This window comes from Monomorium pharaonis, chromosome 1 (genome assembly GCF_013373865.1).
Source record: "Monomorium pharaonis isolate MP-MQ-018 chromosome 1, ASM1337386v2, whole genome shotgun sequence".
NCBI classification, from domain to species: domain Eukaryota; kingdom Metazoa; phylum Arthropoda; class Insecta; order Hymenoptera; family Formicidae; genus Monomorium; species Monomorium pharaonis.
Window position 1 is genome coordinate 36,224,670 of NC_050467.1, and position 24,568 is coordinate 36,249,237.

General features: G+C 38.8%; 2 protein-coding genes across 3 annotated transcripts in view; one reads left to right on the forward strand and one right to left on the reverse strand.

The window, feature by feature from the left end:
- The window catches only part of LOC105837809 (dehydrodolichyl diphosphate synthase complex subunit NUS1-like), a 48,595-nt gene that overhangs the window by 17,067 nt on the left and 6,960 nt on the right, over nucleotides 1-24,568 (reverse strand). The gene's annotated exons all lie outside the window — the stretch shown is intronic.
- Nucleotides 1,889-13,689, forward strand: LOC118644989. The gene is made up of 2 exons (XM_036285081.1): nucleotides 1,889-4,155; nucleotides 10,371-13,689. Exons 1-2 carry the CDS (start codon nucleotides 4,133-4,135, stop codon nucleotides 12,160-12,162), a joined length of 1,815 nt encoding a protein of 604 aa, XP_036140974.1. The 5' UTR covers nucleotides 1,889-4,132; the 3' UTR covers nucleotides 12,163-13,689.

The following is a 24,568-nucleotide window of genomic DNA, read 5'->3' on the forward strand; positions in this document are numbered from 1 at the left end:
AACGAAAGTTTGAACAATCTGATTTGGCGCATAGCGCCAAAAGTGCAGCACAGCGGTGCACACGTTGTGCAAATTGCTGCAAATATTGCTGCATACACGTTTAATGAAGATGCTGCCGCATATTTATTAATGATAATAAAAGAATTGTGCTGCATATTGCGAAAATCAAGACCGAGCGCGCATCAATGTGGCCGAAGTACGAGCGCAGAAGGCGACGCGCGAAGAAAGGATTGCTCGCTGTCAACAAAAGTCTTCACAAAGCGCTGCTGTTATTGATGTGGAAGGAATCTTATATGGCCCCAGAATTGTCGACTAGAGGTAAAGTGCAAAATTCGGCTATTAACAATAGTAAAACTAAACTTGAAACTTTAAACGCGTTTTTCTCAAAACATGGTTTTCAAAGTCGGTGACCACCAGATCTCAAAAACTAATCGATGGATCGTTTTCAAATTTTTACACAATACTCTCAGAAACATTCTTTTGTCGGTGACGATCTATTTTTTTTTAATCGGTCTTCATTAAAAATTAAAAAAATGAAAAAGACAAAAATTTTTCGTTTTTTCTTTAATTTTAACTTCAACTCATCGCCATTTTGTAACAAACGATAAAATCGACAATCGGCGATCGTCACCGACAAACCACTACTGTTAACTTAAAAACACCATTTTGTTTTTTTGTTTCAGATGGATCGTTTAGACGGGACAGTGGTCACCGCAAAATGCGTTTTTCCAAACCTCAATGTGTGTCGGCGGCCATATTTCTGCTTTCCGTCGCCATTGTTTAATAAAAAAATTTTTTTTTTATTGTCGAAACATAAGTCAATAATCACCCAAAATTTTATTTAATTCCCACTACCCGTTTAGGAGGAATAAAATATCAAAGTTAGGCCTGTTTTTCGACCGTCTAGGTTGGTGTAACCCCTTAAAGTACTCGAAAAGTACTAGAATTCCTGATACATTTTAACAGTAGTACCAACCGTCAAATATTTTGAAAAAATTATTGAAATTTGGGGATGACCGCAAAATAAAAAAAATATTATTTTAATGATCCTATCCTAAAGTATTCAAAAAGTACTAGAGTTTCTGATACATTTTAACAATAGTACCAACCGCCAAATGTTTTGAAAAAATTATTGAAATTTGGGAATGGCAAAATTACAAAATTATTGTTTTAATGATCCTATCTTAAAATACTCGAAAAGTACTACAGTTCTTGATACATTTTAATAATAGTACCAACTATAATAAATATTAGAAAAAAAAAAAATTAAAGATTACAGTTGGCACCTCATCTTTCATAAAAGTGGCCGTAACTCCTTTGCCTTAAGTTTCAAAAGCTTTGTGCCTTAATAACTTTCGAAAGTACTCGCTGGGTTGCCACAAGTACTCTAATTAAAACGCCGGAATTGCGAAAAAATTGTATCTCTTTCGAGGACTTAACATAATTAAAAATGACCGTAACTTTTTTGCTTTTGGTTTTATAGCTTTGTACCTTAAAGTTAAAACGTTGGAATTTTTTATTTCATAAAATAAATTTAATATGAAAACGAATTAACATTTAACTTTTCACAAAGTCAAATTAAAAAGTAAATCTACTGTCCTTTTCATAGTTGCTTTGTGTGATACATGAAAAAAATAACTTTTGAAATTTAACTAATTATCTAAAAATTTAGCTGGATTATACCAATTTTATTAAACTAATAATTTTATCGAATTAATTATGTTTGTCACTCAAACTGGTTACTAAAAACTTTTTGCAGTATATTGTTCATCATGATTGCTTGAAAACTTTTCATAATTATTTTGATAGTCCAACAAAATTATTTTTAGATTGTATCTACAATTTAATTTTTAAACTTTACAAAAAAAGAATGTTTTTTGCGCGCATATAATAGTATAATAAAGAAAAATAAATTTTTAATTTTTTTGAATTACAGTACGTTAAATAAACGGTTCTTAAATCTGATTATAAAAAAAAATATTTTTTACATTAACACACTCTCAGTCAATCTGTTAATCTGTCAATTTACTTGAAATCTAAATTAGCCGTATTATATTGAATAGTTTGTCGAAAAATAATACTAAATAAATTTGCGTATGATTATCTATATTTAAAAAAGTTCTGTAATCACGGTTGCACAGCCGTTCTTGCTCGTCTTGCTCTCTAGCACACAGATTCAGAAGCTAAAGAGTGAAGGAGAAATGACCACATGCGTGGAACAGCCCAAACCGCTTGCCGCCAGCGACGATGGAAACAATGGTGGTAGGGATCGGCCTGAGGATTCACCACTCCAGAGCTGTGAGAGGGAGAAGGTCCCCACCTTTGTGAGCTGAGGCTTCGTGCTGGTGGAGAGCAAGACGACCAAGGCTGTTTAATTTTGAAAATAAGGACAGTCTCACCCCCATGACTGTTGCCCTCCGAAATCATTAAATCGTGGTACTGTGTTCCAATTGGGACAGAAATCCATTGGGCGTAAGAAGAAGAAGACCAAAAACGACTGTGCGAGCGTCCTTGATCATAGAGCGTTTTGCGATAGAGATAATCGTATGCAAATTCATTTATCTTGAGCGGAGAAAGCACAGAAGAATTTTATCGTGTGTCTTAACGCATTGAAGCGTATTTGATTACAGTTTTTTTCACTTAAGATTTATTTTGCTAGAAACAATGTATAATAAAGATATCCTTTTAGAATTTTAGAAATTTTATTGCAGCACAAATATCGTACTTTGAATAATGATGGCAAGCCTTATCCACCCTCTATTTCTGTATACGCAAACGTTTCGGAAGAAATGCAGAAACGTGGTTTCTACATTTCAGCCAATATGTTTTATCTTATATTAAAATGTCGTTATATACTTAATATTAAAATGTCGTTATATACTTTTATATCCATTCCGATCATCTTTTACTTATTGTAAATGGATATAAAAGTATATAACGACATTTTAATATTAAGTCAAATAATCGTTCTAACGTAGAATTAAGTACTTCAAATGATTCCATAAACATGTCTAAATCTTCACCTGAAACATTATGTTCAAAAATATTTGATATTGTTGTATCTGCAGAAAAAAGGCAAACAATAAAATCAATAAGAAAATATAAAGAAACAATCGTGTTTATTGGGTACTGCAGTACGGTTGGACTGATGTTATAGCAGAAAGGCTGTGGCAGCAATAAAAAATTGAATGCGTTTTTAAATTTAACAAAAACATAATGTCCATTTAAATAATGAAGCGTGATATTACGTATTTTTTTATGGTAATTGTGTAGAATGTGATGCGATTATAAAATGCACATTACTCAACATCTGAAAACACAGATGTAATTGTTGTGAGTGCGCGACACTCACACAAACTCTACTTGTAATAACGAGAAGGGTGTCGAGTGACACCTCGCGCGACGACACCGTCCGGCCTTGCTACCGGGCATCGCACCGGCCTTCACACCGGACATCACACCGAGCTACATATCCGGTTACTCATTTTGCCACCCGAAATCTCCTGATTTCCGGTGGAATGCGCCTAGCTAGCAATTGCTGGCTAAGCTAGTGCACGGGCCAAAGGCCCGTGACCGCGAGTGACACCCCTTGGTAACAAGCCGAAAGGCTGAGTATATAAAGACCGCGGAAAGAGAACGAGTGGGCTCATAATCAATAATAATAGCGACGAGTATATGTCGCTCGTCGAAACTACAAACTAGACGAAGTAACTCATCTTTCGGGTTCGCTAACGAAAACTGTACAGGAAGAATAAATATATATCTCTTATTATTAACTCTCGGCGTTATCTCTTGGAAACCTGATCCCGAGGAGTCATCGGCAGCGGTCCCGCACTGTATCCCGAGACCAGGGATACAACAAATTGGTGGCAGCGGTGGGATTCACTGCCGAAAAATACCGAAAAGGGAAAAAACGCTCCCTAACGGACTCAGCGCACAGAAGAAAACCGCCGAAGAGAAACATTAAAGCCAGGGCGACAATTCACCCGAGGCGCAACAAAGCCGACCTGCTGATTCTCCGAGACAAGGAAGGAAGATAGCATCGGACAACAGCGATAGCAGTGTTATCTAAGACGACACCGACCTACCGCAACGTGACGCACCAGCCACAAGCAGCTGAGCGACGGACAACATGCGGCGATACATCGCGGTAATGTAAGTCCACGAAATTATTTTGTATACCAAAAACCTTGTAATAAAAACGACACGCGAACCCGAATTGATTAGGCCCCCGGTAACACTATTACCGAAACGCGTACTAACGATAGCGAATGTCCGACGACAATAGCACACCGATAAGAAACGAATCGTGGCTATTCAGTAGAGCGGCGGCGCGATCCATACACTATCGCGAGTTAGAACTAGCGTGGCGAGCGGCACAGGCCCTCCGTGAGGATCGAGATAACGATCGCAGGGCCTTAGGGCGTCTCCTAGACGGCGATAGCGAGCTACCCGAGCACGTCATACGTGAGCGAGAATTTCCTTTCGGGGCCCTCGACGCCAGTTTATTTTCCACCGACGCAGTTGACGTGACAAGACGAGACCGCGTGGACAGACGGACGAGACCGTACGTTAGTCGCACTCCGAGCCGCGTATCTTCACGAGATGAATTTTCGCTGACCTCGTACGATTCCGATATCTTTAACCCTGAAGAAATTTTCGAGAGATACGAAATGAGTACCAACGAACAAGCTCAACCCTCGGGAACTCAACAATCAGAGGCTCAACATTTCATAGCCGACGCAGAGCGGGAACTTCAAGAAATACACCATGAAATCCGCGAAAACCCAGTTGCACGAGCAGCACCGCCAAACGTAGCACAAGAGAGAGACAATGAAGTCCGAGACACTCTGCGCGCGGTGATTCAAGAATTACGTCGGTTACAAACAGACATAGACGCCGTACGGGAAACGCAAGTACACACTCAGCGCATTCACGACTATCGACCATCGCGACTCAGTAGGAGAGACACAACCTACGTAGATCACGATGATGTTCGCCACCAGCGAGGTCGCGGGTCCCTACCATTAAAAGAAGCGCGCTGCATGATCCCTGAATTCGACGGGAATGCAAGTAAACTACAAGAGTTTCTAAGCGCCATGACATATGCGGTCGAAAACATCGATCCGAACGATGAGGTAACTCTGTTAGGAGCTATCCTATGCACCAAGTTGAAAGGGCGCGCAATGTTGGATTTCCAAACGCGAAAGATTCGCAATTTTGAACAACTAAGACAGGAATTAGAAGCGTGCTACGTGAGTAAAAAGAGCACCACACATTTGCAAATTGAATTTAATACTCTCAAACAAAGAACCGGAGAAAATGCACGGACCTACGGACTTAGAGCCGACAAATTAACAATGGATCTGTATGAGTCCATGATAGAGGGTCGACAACATTACACAACGGAAAATAAACGCGCGATATTAGATATCCTACAACAACAGGCGCTTGAGAATTATCAGATAGGGCTAAACGACGACACAAAAGCCGTAGTCAGATCGCGAGGATATGCAACGTTGCAGGATGCGATAGCAGCCGCGACCGCAGAAGAACGAATAAAGGGAACAACAGTTTCCCGCCCGAAACCAAAATATTATATGCCGGCCGCAGATAATTACAAAAATAAGCTACAATGTCGAAAGTGCGGAAAGTTAGGACACCACGGAAAAGACTGTCGCAACAGTCGTTACTCGAACCGGTTCGCATTACCACAACCTGATAAAACACGTATAAATGCCGTAGAGAAATTCTGCAAGCATTGCAAAAAACGTGGCCATACACAAGCCGAGTGTTGGCACTTGAACGGGAGGCCTCGCAACAAAACGCCATATCACCCTCCTCGACCACAAAATAATGGGAATAAAAATAACAACCCTAGAAAAGCGATCGAACCGCGTAAAAAGAATTCCGGATCCGAGTCTAGTAGCGAAGACGAAAGGAAAACAGCCGGAAAGAAAGATAAGCGCGCTCAGACGTATCAGGTCGCGCAAGTAACTCGAGCCGCCCAGCCGAGCAGCGGCCTAGATCAAATCACGCTTCCGATACAAGAAACGCGCTCAGGAGAAATAAACATGCTTTTCGATTCGGGCGCAACCCTTTCACTCATCAAGGTAAAAAACTTAAAAGGGAAAACTCGAATTTCCCCCGAAAAAATCACCCTTGCGGGAATAACGGGGCACAAAATGTATACAATCGGAAGCATGCAAGCCCACATTAATATAGGCGAACAGGTATTAAGACATACCATGTACGTGGTCAAGGATGACTTCCCCATGGAGTACGATGGAATACTGGGACTGGACTTCATGAAAAATCACCGCGTGATCTGCGATTACGACAAACAACAATTGAACATCGCCGGCGTCACTTTCAAAATAAAACCTTACGGTAAGATAATTCTACAACCGCGCAGCGAGACTATTGTCCGAGCAACCACTAACCGAAATCAGCCCGGAGTAATCCAGGCGAAGGAAACTAAGCCCGGCGTATATATCGGACGATGCATGGTCAAGCCGAAGAATTTTGCATGCGTAATCAGCATCATAAATACCACAGATAAGCCGGTAGAGATACGCACGCCGCACGTGACAATAGAAGATCCCGACGAAAGTGATCATCAAATATACGCGGTTATCAACGAGGCGGAACGCGCGAATAAACTCCCACGAAGCAAACGAATCTGACAAACATTGCGTACCCAGCATCTCAATTCGGAAGAACGACAGGCACTCACACGGATATGCGAAGAATACCAAGATACCTTCCACCTCAGTGGAGAACCACTGACATGCACTGCAGCAGTGAAACACGAGATACGTACACAAGCCGACTCATCGCCGGTCAACGTACGGCCGTATCGCCTCCCCGCAAGGCATAAGGAAGAGGTGAATACACAGATAAAACAAATGCTGCATGATGGCATTATCAAAGCCAGCACGAGCCAATGGAATGCGCCACTGCTAGTGGTACCCAAAAAGGCCGACTCGTCTGGAAAACCGAAGCTCCGAATCGTGATCGACTTCCGAAAACTAAATGATCTAACAATTGGCGATTCTTTTCCCCTACCCAATATTGAGGAAATATTAGATCAGCTGGGAAACGCCAAATATTTTTCGACGCTAGACTTAGCGTCGGGGTATCATCAGATACCGATGGCTGAGCCAGATAAACAAAAGACAGCGTTCTCGACACCATACGGACATTATGAATATAATCGGATGCCCTTTGGATTAAAAAATGCGCCAGCCACATTCCAGAGGCTGATGAACTCGGTACTCATGGGAATTCAAGGACTCAGATGCCTAGTATATCTCGATGACATAGTGATATACGGATCGAGTTTAAGCGACCATAATAAACGCCTAACAGAAGTATTGCAACGCCTACGAGAAGCGAACTTAAAGTTGCAACCGGACAAGTGCGAATTCCTGCGCAAGGAAGTAAATTACCTAGGACACGTAATTTCCGAAAATGGAATATCGCCCGACCCGGCAAAATTGCAAGCTATAGAAGATTTTCCGGAGCCCAAAAAGGTCAAAGATATCCAATCATTTATAGGCCTGGCCGGATATTACAGAAAATTTATCAGCAATTTTTCCAAGATCGCGAAACCATTAACAAAACTAACAAAAAAGACGGAAACATTCGCGTGGACTGCCGAACAGCAAATAGCTTTCAACACATTAAAAGAAAAATTAACTACGGCGCCCGTACTTCAATACCCAGATTTTACAAAAGAATTCAACGTGACTACCGACGCCTCAGATTATGCAATAGGAGCCGTACTGTCACAGGGACCGATAGGAAAAGACCGTCCCATTGCTTACGCGAGCAGAATATTAAACCGCGCCGAGCAAAACTACAGCACGACAGAGAAAGAATTACTTGCAATAGTATGGGCTGTAAAACACTTTCGGCCATATGTCTATGGGACAAAATTCAAAATCGTAACTGACCACAAACCCCTTATATGGTTATTTAACGTAAATGACCCCGGATCAAGATTGATCCGATGGCGATTAAAACTGGAGGAATATGACTATGAAATTATTCATAAGGCCGGTCGAGCGAACGCGAACGCCGACGCGCTAAGTCGCAACGTGAAGCGGGAAGCTCACGTTACCAAAGCAGCTGATAGAATCCTCACACTAGACGAAGACGGCGAATACGCACGTGCATCTACAGAAGATGAAAAGGAAGAAGACAACGTATGCGAACCAGCGTACACAGAAGAAAAGAAAAAACAAATTCTATACGAATATCATGATGCACCTACGGGAGGGCACCAAGGAATTGAGAGAACAATAAAAAGAATACGATTGACACATAATTGGCCCGGATTAACGGCCGATGTAGAGCGATACATTAAAAAATGTGAGCTTTGTCAGAAAAATAAACTTTCTCGGAGAATAAAAGCCCCTCTTGTCGTCACAGACACGCCTAGCCGACCTTTCGAAAAATGTGCACTGGATATAGTGGGACCACTAACAATAACGAAAAATGAAAATCGGTACCTACTGACATTCCAAGACCATCTTACAAAATTTAGTAAGGCAATACCTATACCGAACCAGGAAGCAAATACCGTGAGCAAAGAATTTGTCACGAAAATCGTCCTGGAATACGGAACGCCAGAATACGTACTGACAGACCAAGGCACTAACTTCCTGAGCGAAATTTTCAAGAATACGTGCAAGCTACTGAAGATAAATAAAATTCAGACTACCGCATATCATCCCGAAAGCAATGGTATCCTCGAGCGATCACATCGGACCTTAGCAGAATACCTGCGACATTATATAAATAAGGACCAAACCGATTGGGACGAATGGATCCCGTACGCGATGCACACGTATAATACAACGCCTCATACGGCGACAGGGTATACACCGTTTGAATTAATCTACGGTCGACAGGCAGAACTGCCGACGGCCCTGACAAAACCGCCTAAACCTACCTACAACTACGACGATTACGCGCAGGAATTGCGGGAAAGGTTAAGAGCCACTAATCGTGTCGCACGCGAAAATATAAAAGACGAAAAGGCCAAGGCCAAGACGCAGTACGATAAAAAGACAAAAGAAATAAGATTTAAAGTCGGCGAAAAAGTATTGCTTTACGACGAAACGCTCCGACGCGGAAGATCGAAAAAACTCGATGCGCAATGGACCGGACCGTATACGGTAACCGAAAAACATTCTAATATAAACTATACAATAAGGCGAGGGAGGACAACGACGCGCGTACACGTAAACCGTCTGAAACCGTTTATTGAGGCCTAACCCGCGGTCAAAAGAGAGGATAAAAAACATGCTCACATGAAAAAAGAGAAATATAATAAATAAAAAAGAATTAGACTCACCAAAACGAAGACCGCCAACCAGGAACATAATCCATAACAGCAAAAGAGGATACACTATACACTAAAACTAAACTAAACACTAAAACTAAACTACACACTACAAACTACTATACTACAAAGTATCTATGCACGGATTAGTCAACCGCGTCCATGTCTGGATCCTCCGGCGGAAGATCCAGATGAGGCAAGTCCCCCTCGCGCAAATATTGATCCACGGCAAACTCGAACTCCAGATCGAGGTCACCACCGAATTCTTCACTATAATCATTAGTTAAAAAACGAGCAAGCAAAGGGGCGGGCATCAAAATTTCCCCAAGCTCGTCGGTCGGAAAACACTCGGAGAACACCTCGCCCTCCGCACCGGCGGGAACAAACATTTCGGACTCCCGAGAAAGATCCATGAATAAATCTAAATCTCCATAAGGAGCACTATCAGGGTTTGATAAATGTTCAAACCCACTAACGAGCAATGGCTCAGCGGCACCTGTACACTCCTCATCAACGGACGAAAAACTTTCGTCCAAAAGAGCCACAGTGTCAAGATCACTGAAATCGTCGAAACTGTTCTCACTCTCCTCAGCACTCTCTTCACTGGAAGACGCGAAGAAAAACTCACGACGAGACATGATTATAAAAAACAAGCAAACGCACGAACAGATAGCCGACAAGAGACTAAAGGACCGGATCGTCCAGAGAAGAAAAGACACACGAAAAAAGGTGTAAATAGATAACAGGATGCAACGCTAAGCATACGATAAAAAATGAGGAATCAACGAGATACACAGGCAACGGAAACGAAAATATGACACATTTCGAAGTGCGAAATGATAAACGATACAAATTGGAGAATTCTTTTTCGCTCCCATCTGAACTTGAGAATCCTTTTCCGCTCCCACGGTCCCACAACGATCACCTATAAAAATACTTTTGTAGCAAGTAAAAATAATATTTAAAAAAAAAAAAAAAAAAAAAAATTTTTTTTTTTAATAAAACAAAATAATTACAGATTTATAATCTGGGTGACGCTAAGTTCCGCAGAAGACCCGGACATGAAGGCACCGTATGAAATAGAAAAATTTACGCACCATCCAGGGATATATTTTGAAAAGCTAGGAGGATTACATCAGGTTGAATCCTTCTGGAAAGTGGTCATCAAGATAGACGTGACGACACTATCAAAACGACTCGCACAGGTAGAAAAATACGTACGCAAAACGGATAATCTATGCAAAATGATAGCAGTCATAGGGAAAGAAACATGCGAAAATTTACACAGCGTTATTGAAAAAGGGTGTGAAAGAACTAATAAATTAATAGAACGCATAAACTCAACATACAATACAAGAATACACAAAAGAGGATTAATCGACGGGATAGGATTAGTCGCAAAATCATTGTTTGGTACGATGGACGCAAACGATGAAAAATTAATTAACGAACAACTAACGGTATTACACGACTCACAGGAATTAAACAAACACGCAATAAAAAACCAAATAAAAATAATGCAAGCCACTATCGCTCACATTGATAACAGTGAAAGAACTATCCGACAAAACGAAAATACTCTCGCGGACGCGACAGACAAACTAAGAACAAAATTATTAGAAGACGAACGCCAAAGTAACTTACACGAAAATTTTATAATAATTAACGCGGTACTGTCTGATCTAACACGCGACGCGGAAGACGTACTAGAATATTTAACGTTTTTAAAAGAAGGAATTCTGCATCCTCGGTTAACACCTATATCAATAATAATAGAATCACTTAAAGACGCTAGCTCGCAATTGCCCGAAGGACTCTACTTCCCATTCAGAATAAAAGAGAATGAATGGTCGACAATAGAGAAATTTGCGACAGTAGGCGCATACTGCGATCAAATAAATATATATACTATTTTACGATTCCCTCTAATTTCGATACCAAAATACGAAATACTAAGTGTAATTCCGCTACCTATCCCAAGTCAGAACAACATTTTTTCGTTCGTAGAAATTAACAATCCCCTGATTGCAATAGACACAGAACAGCGTACTTACATAACCCTCGCAAAGAACGACCTGCGGAAATGCATAGAGATAAATACCGAATACCTATGCACGGAAAATCACCCCGTATATCGAATAAACCCAGACTCTATCTGCGAGATAAAAATGTATCTAGAAACGAAAGATCATTATAAAAATTGTAACATAAAAAATGCGACGTCGAACCACAGTCTTTGGATAGCGTTAAGTAATTCACACTCGTGGCTATACTCGTCACCACGAAAGCAAGTAATTACTCTACATTGTAAAGACCATGGAAAAATAAAGGAAACAATTGAAAAAGTAGGTAAAATTACATTAAAAAATAACTGTAAGTTAGTGACAGAAAATACAATTATAAGATCACCCAAGATGTCACATGAGACAAGAGTAGAATCATATCTCCCTCAGTATAATATTTCACTACTACAGAAGCCTGGTTTAGAAAACGATACAGGTCTCAAAGAAATAAAATTAAAAAATATTATACCAAATCCGACGGAATTAAAAAATTCCAAGGATAAATTAGAGGAGATAGACAACGAACTAGATAAAAATTCAAGTTCGATTTTTCAGTCGCCACACTTTATTTTTCCAATGGCGACAAGCGGAACAACAATTGTAATAATAATAATAGCCGTAGTAATAGGATTTATTATAATAAAAAAGAAAAAACGGAATAACAATAAGCGGGTGACATTAGATATAGATACAGAATATACGATACCGAGATCTATCCTAAAACGAAGCAACAGCACACGTTTCTAACACAAAAAACATATATATATATATATATATGTATATATATGTAATAGTAATTAACAACTATATGTAATAGTAATTATTATATATATCATATACAATTTGATCCATTATTTCCTGCGGGAAAAAACGTGGCATTAGTTTGCACAGCTCTACGTCTCGGATTAACAAAATCAGACCACACGATATATCGCGTTACACCGGAACCAAAGAATCAAAAAACTTATTTCTGCAAATTTCGCTCACACACCGGATGTGCATAGCTGAATTGACTATGACCATATATGGCCCGATTTAGGGAATTACACCCCACCACTTCCATTCTTACGAGACTATAAAAACTGACGACCCAATCGAGCCCTAAAGACTCGATACTGTCGTTACGATAAACAAAGTTCAAGCTCAAGAACAACAGCAGCAGCCAGGCGGAACCAGCCCCGCAAATTACCCTGGTGACATAGAGTTTACAACACACACACCAACTCCAAGGACAGGATGAAAATTCCTGTGGAATTTGAACTCAGTCAGCCCATCGATGGAGTGCGCCCATTGGACCACCCAGAAAGATACGAAAGACTTCTACGAAGCATCTGCCTCCAACCAACAGAGAGATGTCTAGTGGAAACAGAGTTTCCTTGGAGAAGATGGTGCCGAAGCTGTTATCGCCAACGATACCGGCTTTATTGCACCATACGAGATCCATCGGCACACGGATACCGGACGCAGCTCTCACCTGACGAACATTGGGAAACGATCACCGAGTGTTTCAAATGCGGAAAAGTGTTAATGAACGTGTGCCCTGCCAGAAACTGCCGGAAGTGCATCGAGATATTCCTCGACGAAGAAGAGGCCGTAAACGAGACCCTGGACATGAACATGTTCAGTTTTGAAAGATTTAAAAACCTGTGTGTACGCGAATCTGAGAACGAGCAATACCAGCTACAAATGGTATGTAATTATTAGTATAAAACAATAAAGAAATAGCGATTAGTATATAGTTTTTCACTAAGGAAAAGCGATAAGATAGCGTAAACTATTAGTTGCGAAAACTCAGCCCCTCGTTTTCTTTCCAATAAGGGGGAGGGATGTTGTGAGTGCGCGACACTCACACAAACTCTACTTGTAATAACGAGAAGGGTGTCGAGTGACACCTCGCGCGACGACACCGTCCGGCCTTGCTACCGGGCATCGCACCGGCCTTCACACCGGACATCACACCGAGCTACATATCCGGTTACTCATTTTGCCACCCGAAATCTCCTGATTTCCGGTGGAATGCGCCTAGCTAGCAATTGCTGGCTAAGCTAGTGCACGGGCCAAAGGCCCGTGACCGCGAGTGACACCCCTTGGTAACAAGCCGAAAGGCTGAGTATATAAAGACCGCGGAAAGAGAACGAGTGGGCTCATAATCAATAATAATAGCGACGAGTATATGTCGCTCGTCGAAACTACAAACTAGACGAAGTAACTCATCTTTCGGGTTCGCTAACGAAAACTGTACAGGAAGAATAAATATATATCTCTTATTATTAACTCTCGGCGTTATCTCTTGGAAACCTGATCCCGAGGAGTCATCGGCAGCGGTCCCGCACTGTATCCCGAGACCAGGGATACAACATAATTATAAAATCCAAATTAAAAAATATTTGTTTTAAAAAACACATTGGTAAGAAAAAGACACTTAAGAGGTAAAAGACGTGCAATAATTACCGATATGCTAATTAAGGAACGAAAAAATGTTATAATTTTTAGACGAGAAGAAGCGAAACGTTTAAAACAATTTGGAGGTAAAGATCCTCCAATACTTCCTTTATCTGCAGTTTTACGTAAAGCGAAGGAGGAAAGATTATTAAAACAATATGGATTAGAATTCAGTAATCCTATTTTAAATTTATTAAGTAATGCAAAATGTAGTAAATACACAGATTGTATTATCAGTATCGGTATGTTACCTTTCTTCTGCATGTATTGGACCCCCAAACAACAGTTATTGTATGTTTCAAGATATAAAAGGGACTCTGAAGTCTTTTTGACCATTGATGCTACATATGGTATAATTAAACGTGAATCTTCGCAAGATCCACCAAAATCTTTTTATATCAATGCGTATTTGTTAGTAAAGAGGGCAGCATACCGATATTTCGAATAATCTCAGCTGATCATAGAGGTTTAATAATTGCTTTTTTTTAACGAACTATTATTACCAAAGGTGTTCCTGTCCCACGTACAGTGGTAAGCGATTTCGGGTAGGTTATTTTAATTGCGGTTTCAAACATTTTTGCAAAATGTACTGATTTTCGAGACTATTTACAAAAATGTTATACTATTGTGATTTTAGGAAATGTGAGTGCAATGCCAACTTGCTACGTTAGATTAGATATCAGTCATTTGATTCGTATGACAACCAAATGGAAATAGTTAAAAGATAATGATAAAATTTTAGCGCGCAGTTTTTTTCTCCGTTGTATTGGTCAAGTCTGCAAAATAAATTGTTTCAAAGAATTGCAATATTTTATTGAGTCATTATTATGTGTTGCATTGAGTAAAACTATAGGTTGCTCAATAGATGGAAAACAATTATCTGATTTACGAATACAATACTTAAGTGATATAATAAAGAATAATGTCAACAATAATAGAATAGAAACATTTATAAATAATAGTAATGATGAAAGTTCAGAGAACGACTTTTTAACTAATGATCTTTTCAAGAAATAAATTCTGATCCTACAGACTGGATAGAATGGAGCGATTTTATTTTAAATTCTACAAAAAAATTCCAGAAAGTGCAACATCTGGCAATGTTATAAATGCCCACTACAACCCAGAATTTGCTAAACAAGTCAGGGTGCGTTTATTGCTATATTTGCCAATTTGGACAAGTACAATACAACCCTATTTTGAAAGATCCAGCGAAATCGCCACCCCCTGCTCCATTGAAGCAGAATTTGGCGATTTAAAAAAATAGAAGCTTTAAAAATCAACTGCCAATAAGAATCGATAAATTTGTCTTTCAACATCTTGATTATCTCGATGCAAAAATTACCTTAATTTCTAATGAAAAAGATTCCGCGACAAATAATATACCATTGCAGTTATATGAACACACAAAGCATACATACCAAAAATCGCGAGTCACCATTAGATAAATTATCTAATAATAAAAAATCTATTGATTCCATAGATATATCAATGAAAAATGATAATATCGAATATAACATAGATGATAAAGACTCTACAGGAAAGATGGATGCATTAGATGTATTAAATGTGTCTGTTGTTTCAAACATAAATGAGAAGGATTCTTATTTTGTTCCGCTAACTTATAAGATGTTTGTATAAGACATACTATGAAATATATATATATATATATGAGAGAGAAAATGGCGCCGTAGTAGAAGTGAATTGTGTGCGTGCTCCGGAGTGTGAAGTGAAAGTGGAGAAGAGTCAGGAGGTGGATATTCGGGAAGAGGAGGCAAAGGGGCTCGGGAGAAAATGAAGGGAGGAAAAGAAATGAGGTAGAAGAAGAGAAATAAAGGCTCGAAAATTTCGGAGTCAGGCAAGGTGGAAAGTGGAACGTGGAGAGATTAGTTGAGAGCAAGGAGAGTGTAGTGGAGAGGGCGCTGGCAAGAAGGGAGCTGCTGGAGGGAGAGAAGTATGGAGGTTGGACGGGAGAGGGCAGGTCTGGAGCGGCAGCACTAGGAAAGATAGAGTAAAAGAGAGGTCGATACATCGATCGAGGGAGTCGATAGAAGAGGAACGAGGACCAATGGGAAGAGGAGGAAGAAATCGATAAATCGAGATGGGTCGATGGTAGCGTATCTTGCGAAGCAATGTTTACAGACACGTGGTCCGCCGACAACGGAGATATAGAAGAAACAAGTATTGAGAGATGAAAAGAAAATAGGTGAGATAGAAGTGTGGTAAGAGGAAAATGAAGGGAGGAAGAGAGAAGAAAAGGGAGAAGAGCAACGAGGGGGAGGAGTGGAATCCTGGAAGAGCTGAGACGGATAACGGAGAGTGTGGAGAGACTGGTAAGACTATGGGAAATGGAAAGGAAGGAGAGGAGAAGGGGGAATAGTGCTGGACAGGCGGTGACAGAAGGAGAGTGCAGTGTGGAGGTTAGCGAGGGAGAGGTGAAAGTGATGGGCAAGGAAAAGGAGAAGACAAAGGGAGAGAACGGACGGTCAAGAGGAGAGGAAGGAGAGAAGTCAGCGGGACGAAAAGGGAGGAGAAAAGGGGAAAAGAAGGATCCAGGAAGGTGAAAAGGCGGGGAGAGAGAGGAGAATGGAAGAGGTAGAGAGAAGTGATCAGAGAAGTGATGAGAATTGGTGGGAGATGTCGGAGGAGGAGATATGCAGGGAGAGAAACGGAAAGAGGACAGGGAGGTAAGGAGCGGGGAGAAGCCGGAAAGGTCAAGAAGAACAGAGAAGGAAAAGGGAGTTACTAGGACGAAGGAGCAAGGAGAAGGGAGACGGGGATGGAGGAGCAGTGAAGAGGATGGAGGAGAGAGGCGCAGCGAAGAAGAAGGGAGGCGAGACGGAGAGAATGACAGGAGGAATGGAAGGAGACAGGAAGACAAGGAATGGATAAGGGAGCAAGAAGGATGGCAGAGAGGCACGGGGCGAGGAGATGGAGGAGAGGGAAGGAGGGAAGGGGGGCAGGGGAGAAAGAGGATGGAGGGGGGAGTACGAAAGAGAGAGGAAATGGGAGAGAAGGGAGAAGAGGTGTGGAGGAGGGTGGAGAAAAAATTAGAGAGAGAGAGGAAGAGGCGAGAGGGGGGAGAGGAGAGGAAGAGCTAATGGAGAGGAGAATGAGGAACGTGTTATAAAGAGGCGTGGAGGGGGAGGACGCGAAGAAGAGAGAGGAGTTTGTAAGGGGTATAATGAGGAAAGAATTAGGGAGCGAAGTGGAGGTGGGCGAAATAATGGAGAGAGTGGGAGACGGAGGGGTGATATTTGTGAAAATGAGGAGGTTGATAGATAGAGAGGAGTTATTGGAGAGAAGAGCGGAAGTGAAGAAGAGGTGGGGAATAGGGATAGATGAAGATTTAACATGGAGGAAAGGAAAGTAAGATGGAAAATGTTGGAGAGAGCGAGGGAGGAGAGGAGATTAGGGAGAAAGGTGGTGGTTGGGAACAGGAGTATGTGGGTGGATGGGAGGGAGTGGGGAATGGGATGAGAAAAGGGGGAGATGGTGGAAGGAGTCGGGGGGGTAAAGAGGAGAGAAAAGAGAGGGAGGGGAGTGGGCTGAAGGAGAGAGGAGGAGGGAGGCAAGAAGGCGAGGTCTACATAAATTTTTTGGATTGTTATAGAGGCATGGAGAAAAACTAAGGTTGACGAGGTCGGAGGAAGAGAGGGAGTTTGACAAGGAAAAACAGGAAGAAAGGAGAAGGAGGACGATGAGAGAGACGAAGAGGAAAGAGAAGGATAGAGAGAGGAGGAGATAGCAGAGATTCAAGGACAGAAAGGAGCAGAGGAGGAGAAGGGGAGGGTTGAAGAAAAGGGTTGAAGAGGGAGAGTGCGGAGAGTTATAGAGGGAGGTGTAGTGTGTGAAGGCTCGCATATGGCTCGGGTAGATGGAGGGTATTTTTTGAGAAATGTAAATGGTTTGGGTACGCTCCATTGAAAAAAGCGGCATTGTAACACCCCTCGGGGTAAGACAATAAAGCTATTAATTATATATATATATATATATATATATATATATATATATGTATATTTCGCAGTATGTATATATATATACATAAATACAAGTTTTTAGAAAAAATAGACTGATATATGACGTGTAATTTGTTGGTCGAGGTACAAAACTATAAAATCAAAAGCAAAAAAGTCACTTTTAATTATGTTAAATCCTCAAAAAAGATACAATTTTTTCGCAATTCCGGCGTTTTAACTACAGTACTTTTAGCACCCCAGCGAGTACTTTTGAAAGTTATTAAGGCACAAAGCTGTGAAACTAAAGGCAAAGGAGTTATGGCCACTTTTATGAAAGATAAGGTGCCAGCTGTAATAAAAAATATTTTTTTTCAGTATTTATTAGTTGGTATTATTATTAAAATGTGTCAGGAACTGTAGTACTTTTCGAGTATTTTAAGATAGGATCATTAAAAATTTTTTAATTTTGCGGTGCCATCCCCAAATTTCAATAATTTTTTCAAAATATTTGGCGGTTGGTACTATTGTTAAAATGTATCAGGAACTCTAGTACTTTTCGAATACTTTAAGATAGGATCGTTAAAACAATATTTTTTTCATGTCGCGGTGCCACGGGAAGTTATTTACGGGAAAGACTTTATATTTTCAAATTGCAATTTCTCTAAGTATTTCGACTCTTGCTAGTACCTATCAGGAACTCTAGTACTTTTCGGGGTGCAAATAGTACTCTTGATAAACTTCCAATTTTTGAAGATGCAGTGCTAACTTCACAAAGGCTATTAATATGCCATATTAACACTTTATATAATATGCCATATTAATATGAGATATTAACAATACTCCAAAATTATAAAAAAATAACGTCTATTTTTTATTTTTTCACGAACAGAGCAAGAATAGATCTTTTCATAAGATATTCCACATTCTATTTTGCATATATGGAAATCAGTAAAAAATTCTAAAACTTTATATTTATTTATAAAAATGTAAGTTAACTATACACGTTTCATCCTTCTGACAATATCTATAACAAATCGACTTCCGAGTTAATGCTCTTTTCAATCGAGTTCTAAGTCAACTTTTATTCGGAAGCGACAAAGTATATATAAACATGAAGTATTCATGGATCACGAAGCGTTAGGTGACGTACGATCTTCGAAGTCAAGCAATGTCGCGGGTGGCTGACAGTTGGATGAATGACCGTTTTTTTGGGTGGAGAAGTTAAGGGAGTATCCTTGTTTGTAAGGCTCAAAAAATCGGAAAAAATTTTTTTAGCTTCATCGATAGTAATACTTCAAGAATATACAGTTAAACTTTTAGAGCCAAATCTCATAAAATATGGAAGTTATAGTTCAGAGACGCAGAGCGCGCGGAGCAGGTCGAAGACTCAACGATAGAGCCAGCCGGGACTCTCCCCTCCATTTTTTTTACTTTTTAAAGTTCTCGTTTACATTTTGTGTATGTCATCCTAAGCACTTTTCCAACAAATCATCTCTCGATAAGTTTTGATAAATAGGAGTGATGTGCTTCGAAACATTTAAATTTGGATGCAATTATTGAAATCCTTGCTTTCATTGCTGCTTTGCACCTTCAATGAAAGGTACTTTTCTATATTAAAGATGTTGAGTGAATTAAATATAAAAATTGAGCAGAACGCACAATTTTTTGTTGAATCATACAATGAACAGCGTATCGCGAGAAGAAAGTGTCACATTAAGCAGCACTAGGAAAACTCGAACAGCTTGTAGAATGGAATTAATTCTGCAAAATCAGTTCCATGAAGAAGCGGAAGGATTATTATATGCCTGGAATGGCTGATTAGCTTCAGATTGCTGTAAGTTTAAAGAAACTATTATTCTTTAACAAAAACTTTAACCTGATTCCTGAAAAGGGGGTAAATCTGACCCAGGCCTTATCACCTCTTTACAAAACCTGTACTGTAGGAAAGAGTCTTCAGGCAAAGTTACGAGTTGCCAGTCGACTTCAGTTCGTCTTGATGAAAAGTTGAAGTTGACGTTGGGTTGAATTAATCCCCCTTTTCAGTTACTGGTTGTACCGCGTGAATTTTTAAGCTGAGGTAAGTTGTATAATTTTCATGTTTTTGTACTTGTAGTAGTACATGGAAACATGTATTATCTCATATTACTATTATTTTTATGAGAAAATGATACAATGCTAAAAACCGAACACTCTATTATGTTTAGTCTATATAAATAATCATTTACTGTACTTTTTGCATACAAATATGTGTAAATAATACATTATTTTCATTTAAAAACTTTTTAATTAAAAAATATGTGTATTTATTTCCTAAAAACGTCTATGATGACACCTCAAAAAAATTATATTTTCAAATTGAAAAATTAAGATTTTAATTTTGTTAAATTATATTTCAATATTCTTTTCTCAAAAAGTAAACACTTAAGCTTTAATTTAAGCTTTAATTCATTAAATTTTATTGTTTTTTCGCAAAGTTATAAATTAAAAAAGAATGTTTTTTTCAAAAGTTTATTTAATGCTAAAACTTATTTATATAAATTTTATAAATATCATATTTTATAATTTTATCACAAAGTAGAAGGTTTAAGCATAATGCATGAATTTTTTCAGATTTTTTGAATAATATTTACTGTATTTTTAAAGCGCAAGGTCAATTATACCCCTTCCTTTTCAATTAAATGGTGCAAAAAAGTGTTTCAAGAATCGGGTTAAACGTGTTTTTCTCAAATTCGTATTTTTTAAATTGGCTTACACGATTCAAAAAACAACTACTTGACGGATTGAGTGGAACCAAAATTTTTTCGAAACATTATTGAATTCTCTCCAAGATGAGCTTAAAAAATTAATAAAAAAAAGTTTTTATATAGCTTTCACAAATAAAAGTCAAAATTTTTAGGCAAAAACGATTTTCTTTTCAGACTTAAAAAATTATTAAATTTTTAACATTTATTTAATTTTTTAGGTTTACCTAGAAGGTGTTGCCATAAAGTTTAACATGCTTTTTGGGTTGTTTCAGACCAAAATTACGGCCGCTATCGTGTACGCCAATAGACACCTCCAGCAAAAAGACGTTGGAAACATCGGTTATAAAACCAATTAATAGTCTTTTTAGTTTATCCCTTTTTGGGTGTACTTCCGAAAAGGTGAAACCTCCGATCGCGCTGAAATTTTAACCAAAGCTTACCCTTGATTAGAGAAGAAAGTCCCTAAAAGGATTTTCACCGACAAAGCTTTGTTTGCTCTTTATCACATCCTAAACTTGCAAACATTTTTACTGTATATCTCTGAAAATATGGATTTTAGAGAAAAAAGTTTCAAACAAAAAATGAAGCTCATAAAAGGCTCTACAAAAAAGGTTATATACATTTTTTACGTAAACCTATTATTTTGGCAGTTATAATAACTGTTATGAAATAAAATAATTTTAATTTTGGATTAACAGGATTTTACTCGTATAAACACACGCGCGCGCGTGGATGGGTTTATTGTAGGCACTCTCCTGGCGGTTAGTTAGGATTACAGTAACAAATGCGCACGGATCAAATGCACACGGACCAAATGCGCATGGATCAAATGCGCACGAACTTACCACATTGGTTGCAACTTTTCAGGGCACCCCTACCGACGGGGTGGGTACGGGAGGGGGGGGGGCGAAGCCCCTTCATTTGAATTTTGCGCATTTCTGTTCAGGGTATCTCTATTAGCGGGGTGCGGGAAGGAGAGGGCCAAAGGCCCTCCTTGCACCCCCCCCCCCCGTGTGTGTGTGTGTGTGTGTGTTCTTTATAGTACGCATTTTCTATACCTATTTTTTACGCTAATATTTTCTGAGATACATAATGAAAGCTTTTAAAATGTTGAGGGAAAGTTTTTTTTCTTCATGATAGCCAAAATAATAGGTTTACGTAAAAAATGTATATAACTTTGGTCTCGAAAGGACACTCCCTCACTCAATAGAAGAATATAAAAAGAGCTGTCAAAAGCAGTTCAGTCAGTACCACAACTATCAACGGCAGTTGTCATTAGAGTCTCAGTCGATAAGTTCAACTCTAGAATCAGTGCTTCAGCCTTAATTCAACGTAAGGACTAAAGCTCCCGCTTCCTTTCTCTATCACTATCTTGTATCATTTTGTCTGAGTCTAAATATACGGAAATAGAATTACTACTCGGATTGAAACTTAGATCTCTCCTGTCCTGTAACAAAATTTCACTTCATTCTAAGGATTGCTCGATGGTCGCTGCCAATAGCGTGGCCCCAGTCTCGATTGTCGCTGCCAATAGAGTGGCCCCTGTAGCTGACAACGGTGTGGCCCCCGTCTAATGGCAATTTTGCGAAATTACTTAATTCTTTCAAATGCCCACGAAAGGCGGGCGACGACAGCGAGAGAAGAGATTAAAGTTTCGAATTAAAACAGCTTACAGCCTGAACCAAGATCCTTCCCTTTATTTGCAACAATTGGCTCAACTTCTTGACCATAAACAATCGGTCAAAACTCCTGAATCCTCAGTTATCCTTAAAATAATAGAATATAGACCCGCATTTCCAGATTATAAAAAAATCCGCAAGGGCGATCCACGAAGGTTTGCGTATAAAATTCGCCATCTTTTCGGCACCGGGTTCCCCGTAACCCTACCTGCTCGTTATCCTATTCTCCCTCCCGTAAACACACCTTAAATTGCGCAACCAGGCCGTCTCCGTTCTCAGGGTAAATTGTTTAAATACATTGACCCCAAAAAGGAGACATTCTAAAAATTCGAGACGTAACAAAACAAATTTCGAAAAAAATTTTAAAGCCTGAAATGTATTCTTTTAAATTCTTTTTGCTGATTTCAATTATCTTATTTTCTACAAACATGATACAATGATGAAGGTTGATCCATTAAAATAAAATTTTTTAATGTGACTTTGCTGAGCTGCATCTAACGTGAAAAGAATCATAAAGAATTTTTATTAATCGCATCTTGTAACAAGATCTTTTCGTGTGCAAAAAAACATTTGTTGAATAAAGTATTAAAAATGCCACGTCAACCGAAGTTAAACGTTGACAAAATCTTCGATTTGATAAAGGATATAAACTTCTTTGATAACGAAGGTCGAGTTCTTGGATTATCCCATTCAATTTGGAAATATACAGAACAAACAATCTTAAAGAAACAAATGAGTGCAAAATATTTATATTTGTATCTTTCGGAAGATAGAAATAAAATTCTTAAACAATTTGAAGAAAAGTATCAAATTAATATAGACGTCGACCATAATTTGTCAAAATCATCGACTTCGACCGATTTAACCGACTCGATTATAAGTTGTGAGTCAAATAATTCCAACTGGTCGATGTCATCTGAACTAAATCATCTAAAACCATGGCGTACTAGCATATATTTAGACGCGGAAACGTGGACTAAAATATATGAAATTTCCGATAATGAAAATAATTTAACAAAATTAAAACCCGGATGGACAGACGTTATTTATCACGAGATATGGAAACAATTAAATATACCATGTTGTTATGCTTTTAAATATGGTAAAATAAATGCAGCACGAGTATTTTTAAAAATAAAAGAAAAATGCACGGAATGTGATGCTCTCTTAAATGCATATAGCATGCAGAAACCAAAAAATGTAGATGAAAAAATAAAAATTTATATTTCCACATATGAAATTAGAGATATCGCGCATAAAAAAAAAAACAATTGCGCAAATTACAGAGACAACGCGTTGTTAAGGATTTGCATGCAATGTCGACGTATAGCTGGAGAAGAGAAAGAGCAAACGAATTGATGACATTCGGCGATGTAGAACCAGCGCATTTATATAACGAGTCAGTTTTGAGAAAAGTGAAGCAATTAGATTCAAACGATAGTTTAGGCATTACAAAAGGTATTGATCCCATAACATGTATTGCAGAATTAAAGTATAAACCTGAATTTTCAGGTTTTATTCGAGAAATAGGTATAGATAAATTTTTCGTTATATATTTTAGTCCCGAACAATTACATTTATACCAACAGTTTCGTAAGCAAATTGAAAAAAGAGGAATATTAAGCATAGACGCAACGGGATCCTTAATAAAGATGGATCTACATACTCTATATTTTTATATCAAGCTGTCGTTCCATTCTACACAAAATTTTACCTGTTTTGCAAATGGTATCAAAGAAGCACGATACCAATATTTTAACATACTGGTTACGCGAGTGGCTGCAATCTGGTGCACTCCGAAAGAAGTAGTGACAGATTATTTTTTCGCGCTTATTAATAACTGTGTTATTACTCTCGCTTTTAATAACTGTGATTTAAATACATATATTGACAGATGTATGGACCTATTATAAATATAATAATGATAGCGCAAATCTATCGATCTGTATTCTTAGAATAGATATCGCACATTTAATTAAAGCAGTCTGCGACTGGAAATGCTTTAGGGATAAAAATGCGCGAGTAAAAAATTTTGTTTGGTGCGTTGGCATATTAAGTCAAACAACTACCACTTGACACTTTTAGTCAGATCTGTATAGACACATTAATAGTCCCATTTTCTGAAACGAAGGAACTTGGGAATAATGCATTTGGTAGTTTGCATGCTCAACAACGCCTTATAAATATGATTAGAACGCACGATTTTAAAAATTATGAAAATATTAATTTAAAAGAATGTCTAATTGAGAATTCCGACAACGAATTATTCGAATGCAAAAAAAGTCGTATCGATGATATGTTAAAAAATATTGAAAAAAATAGCAAACAA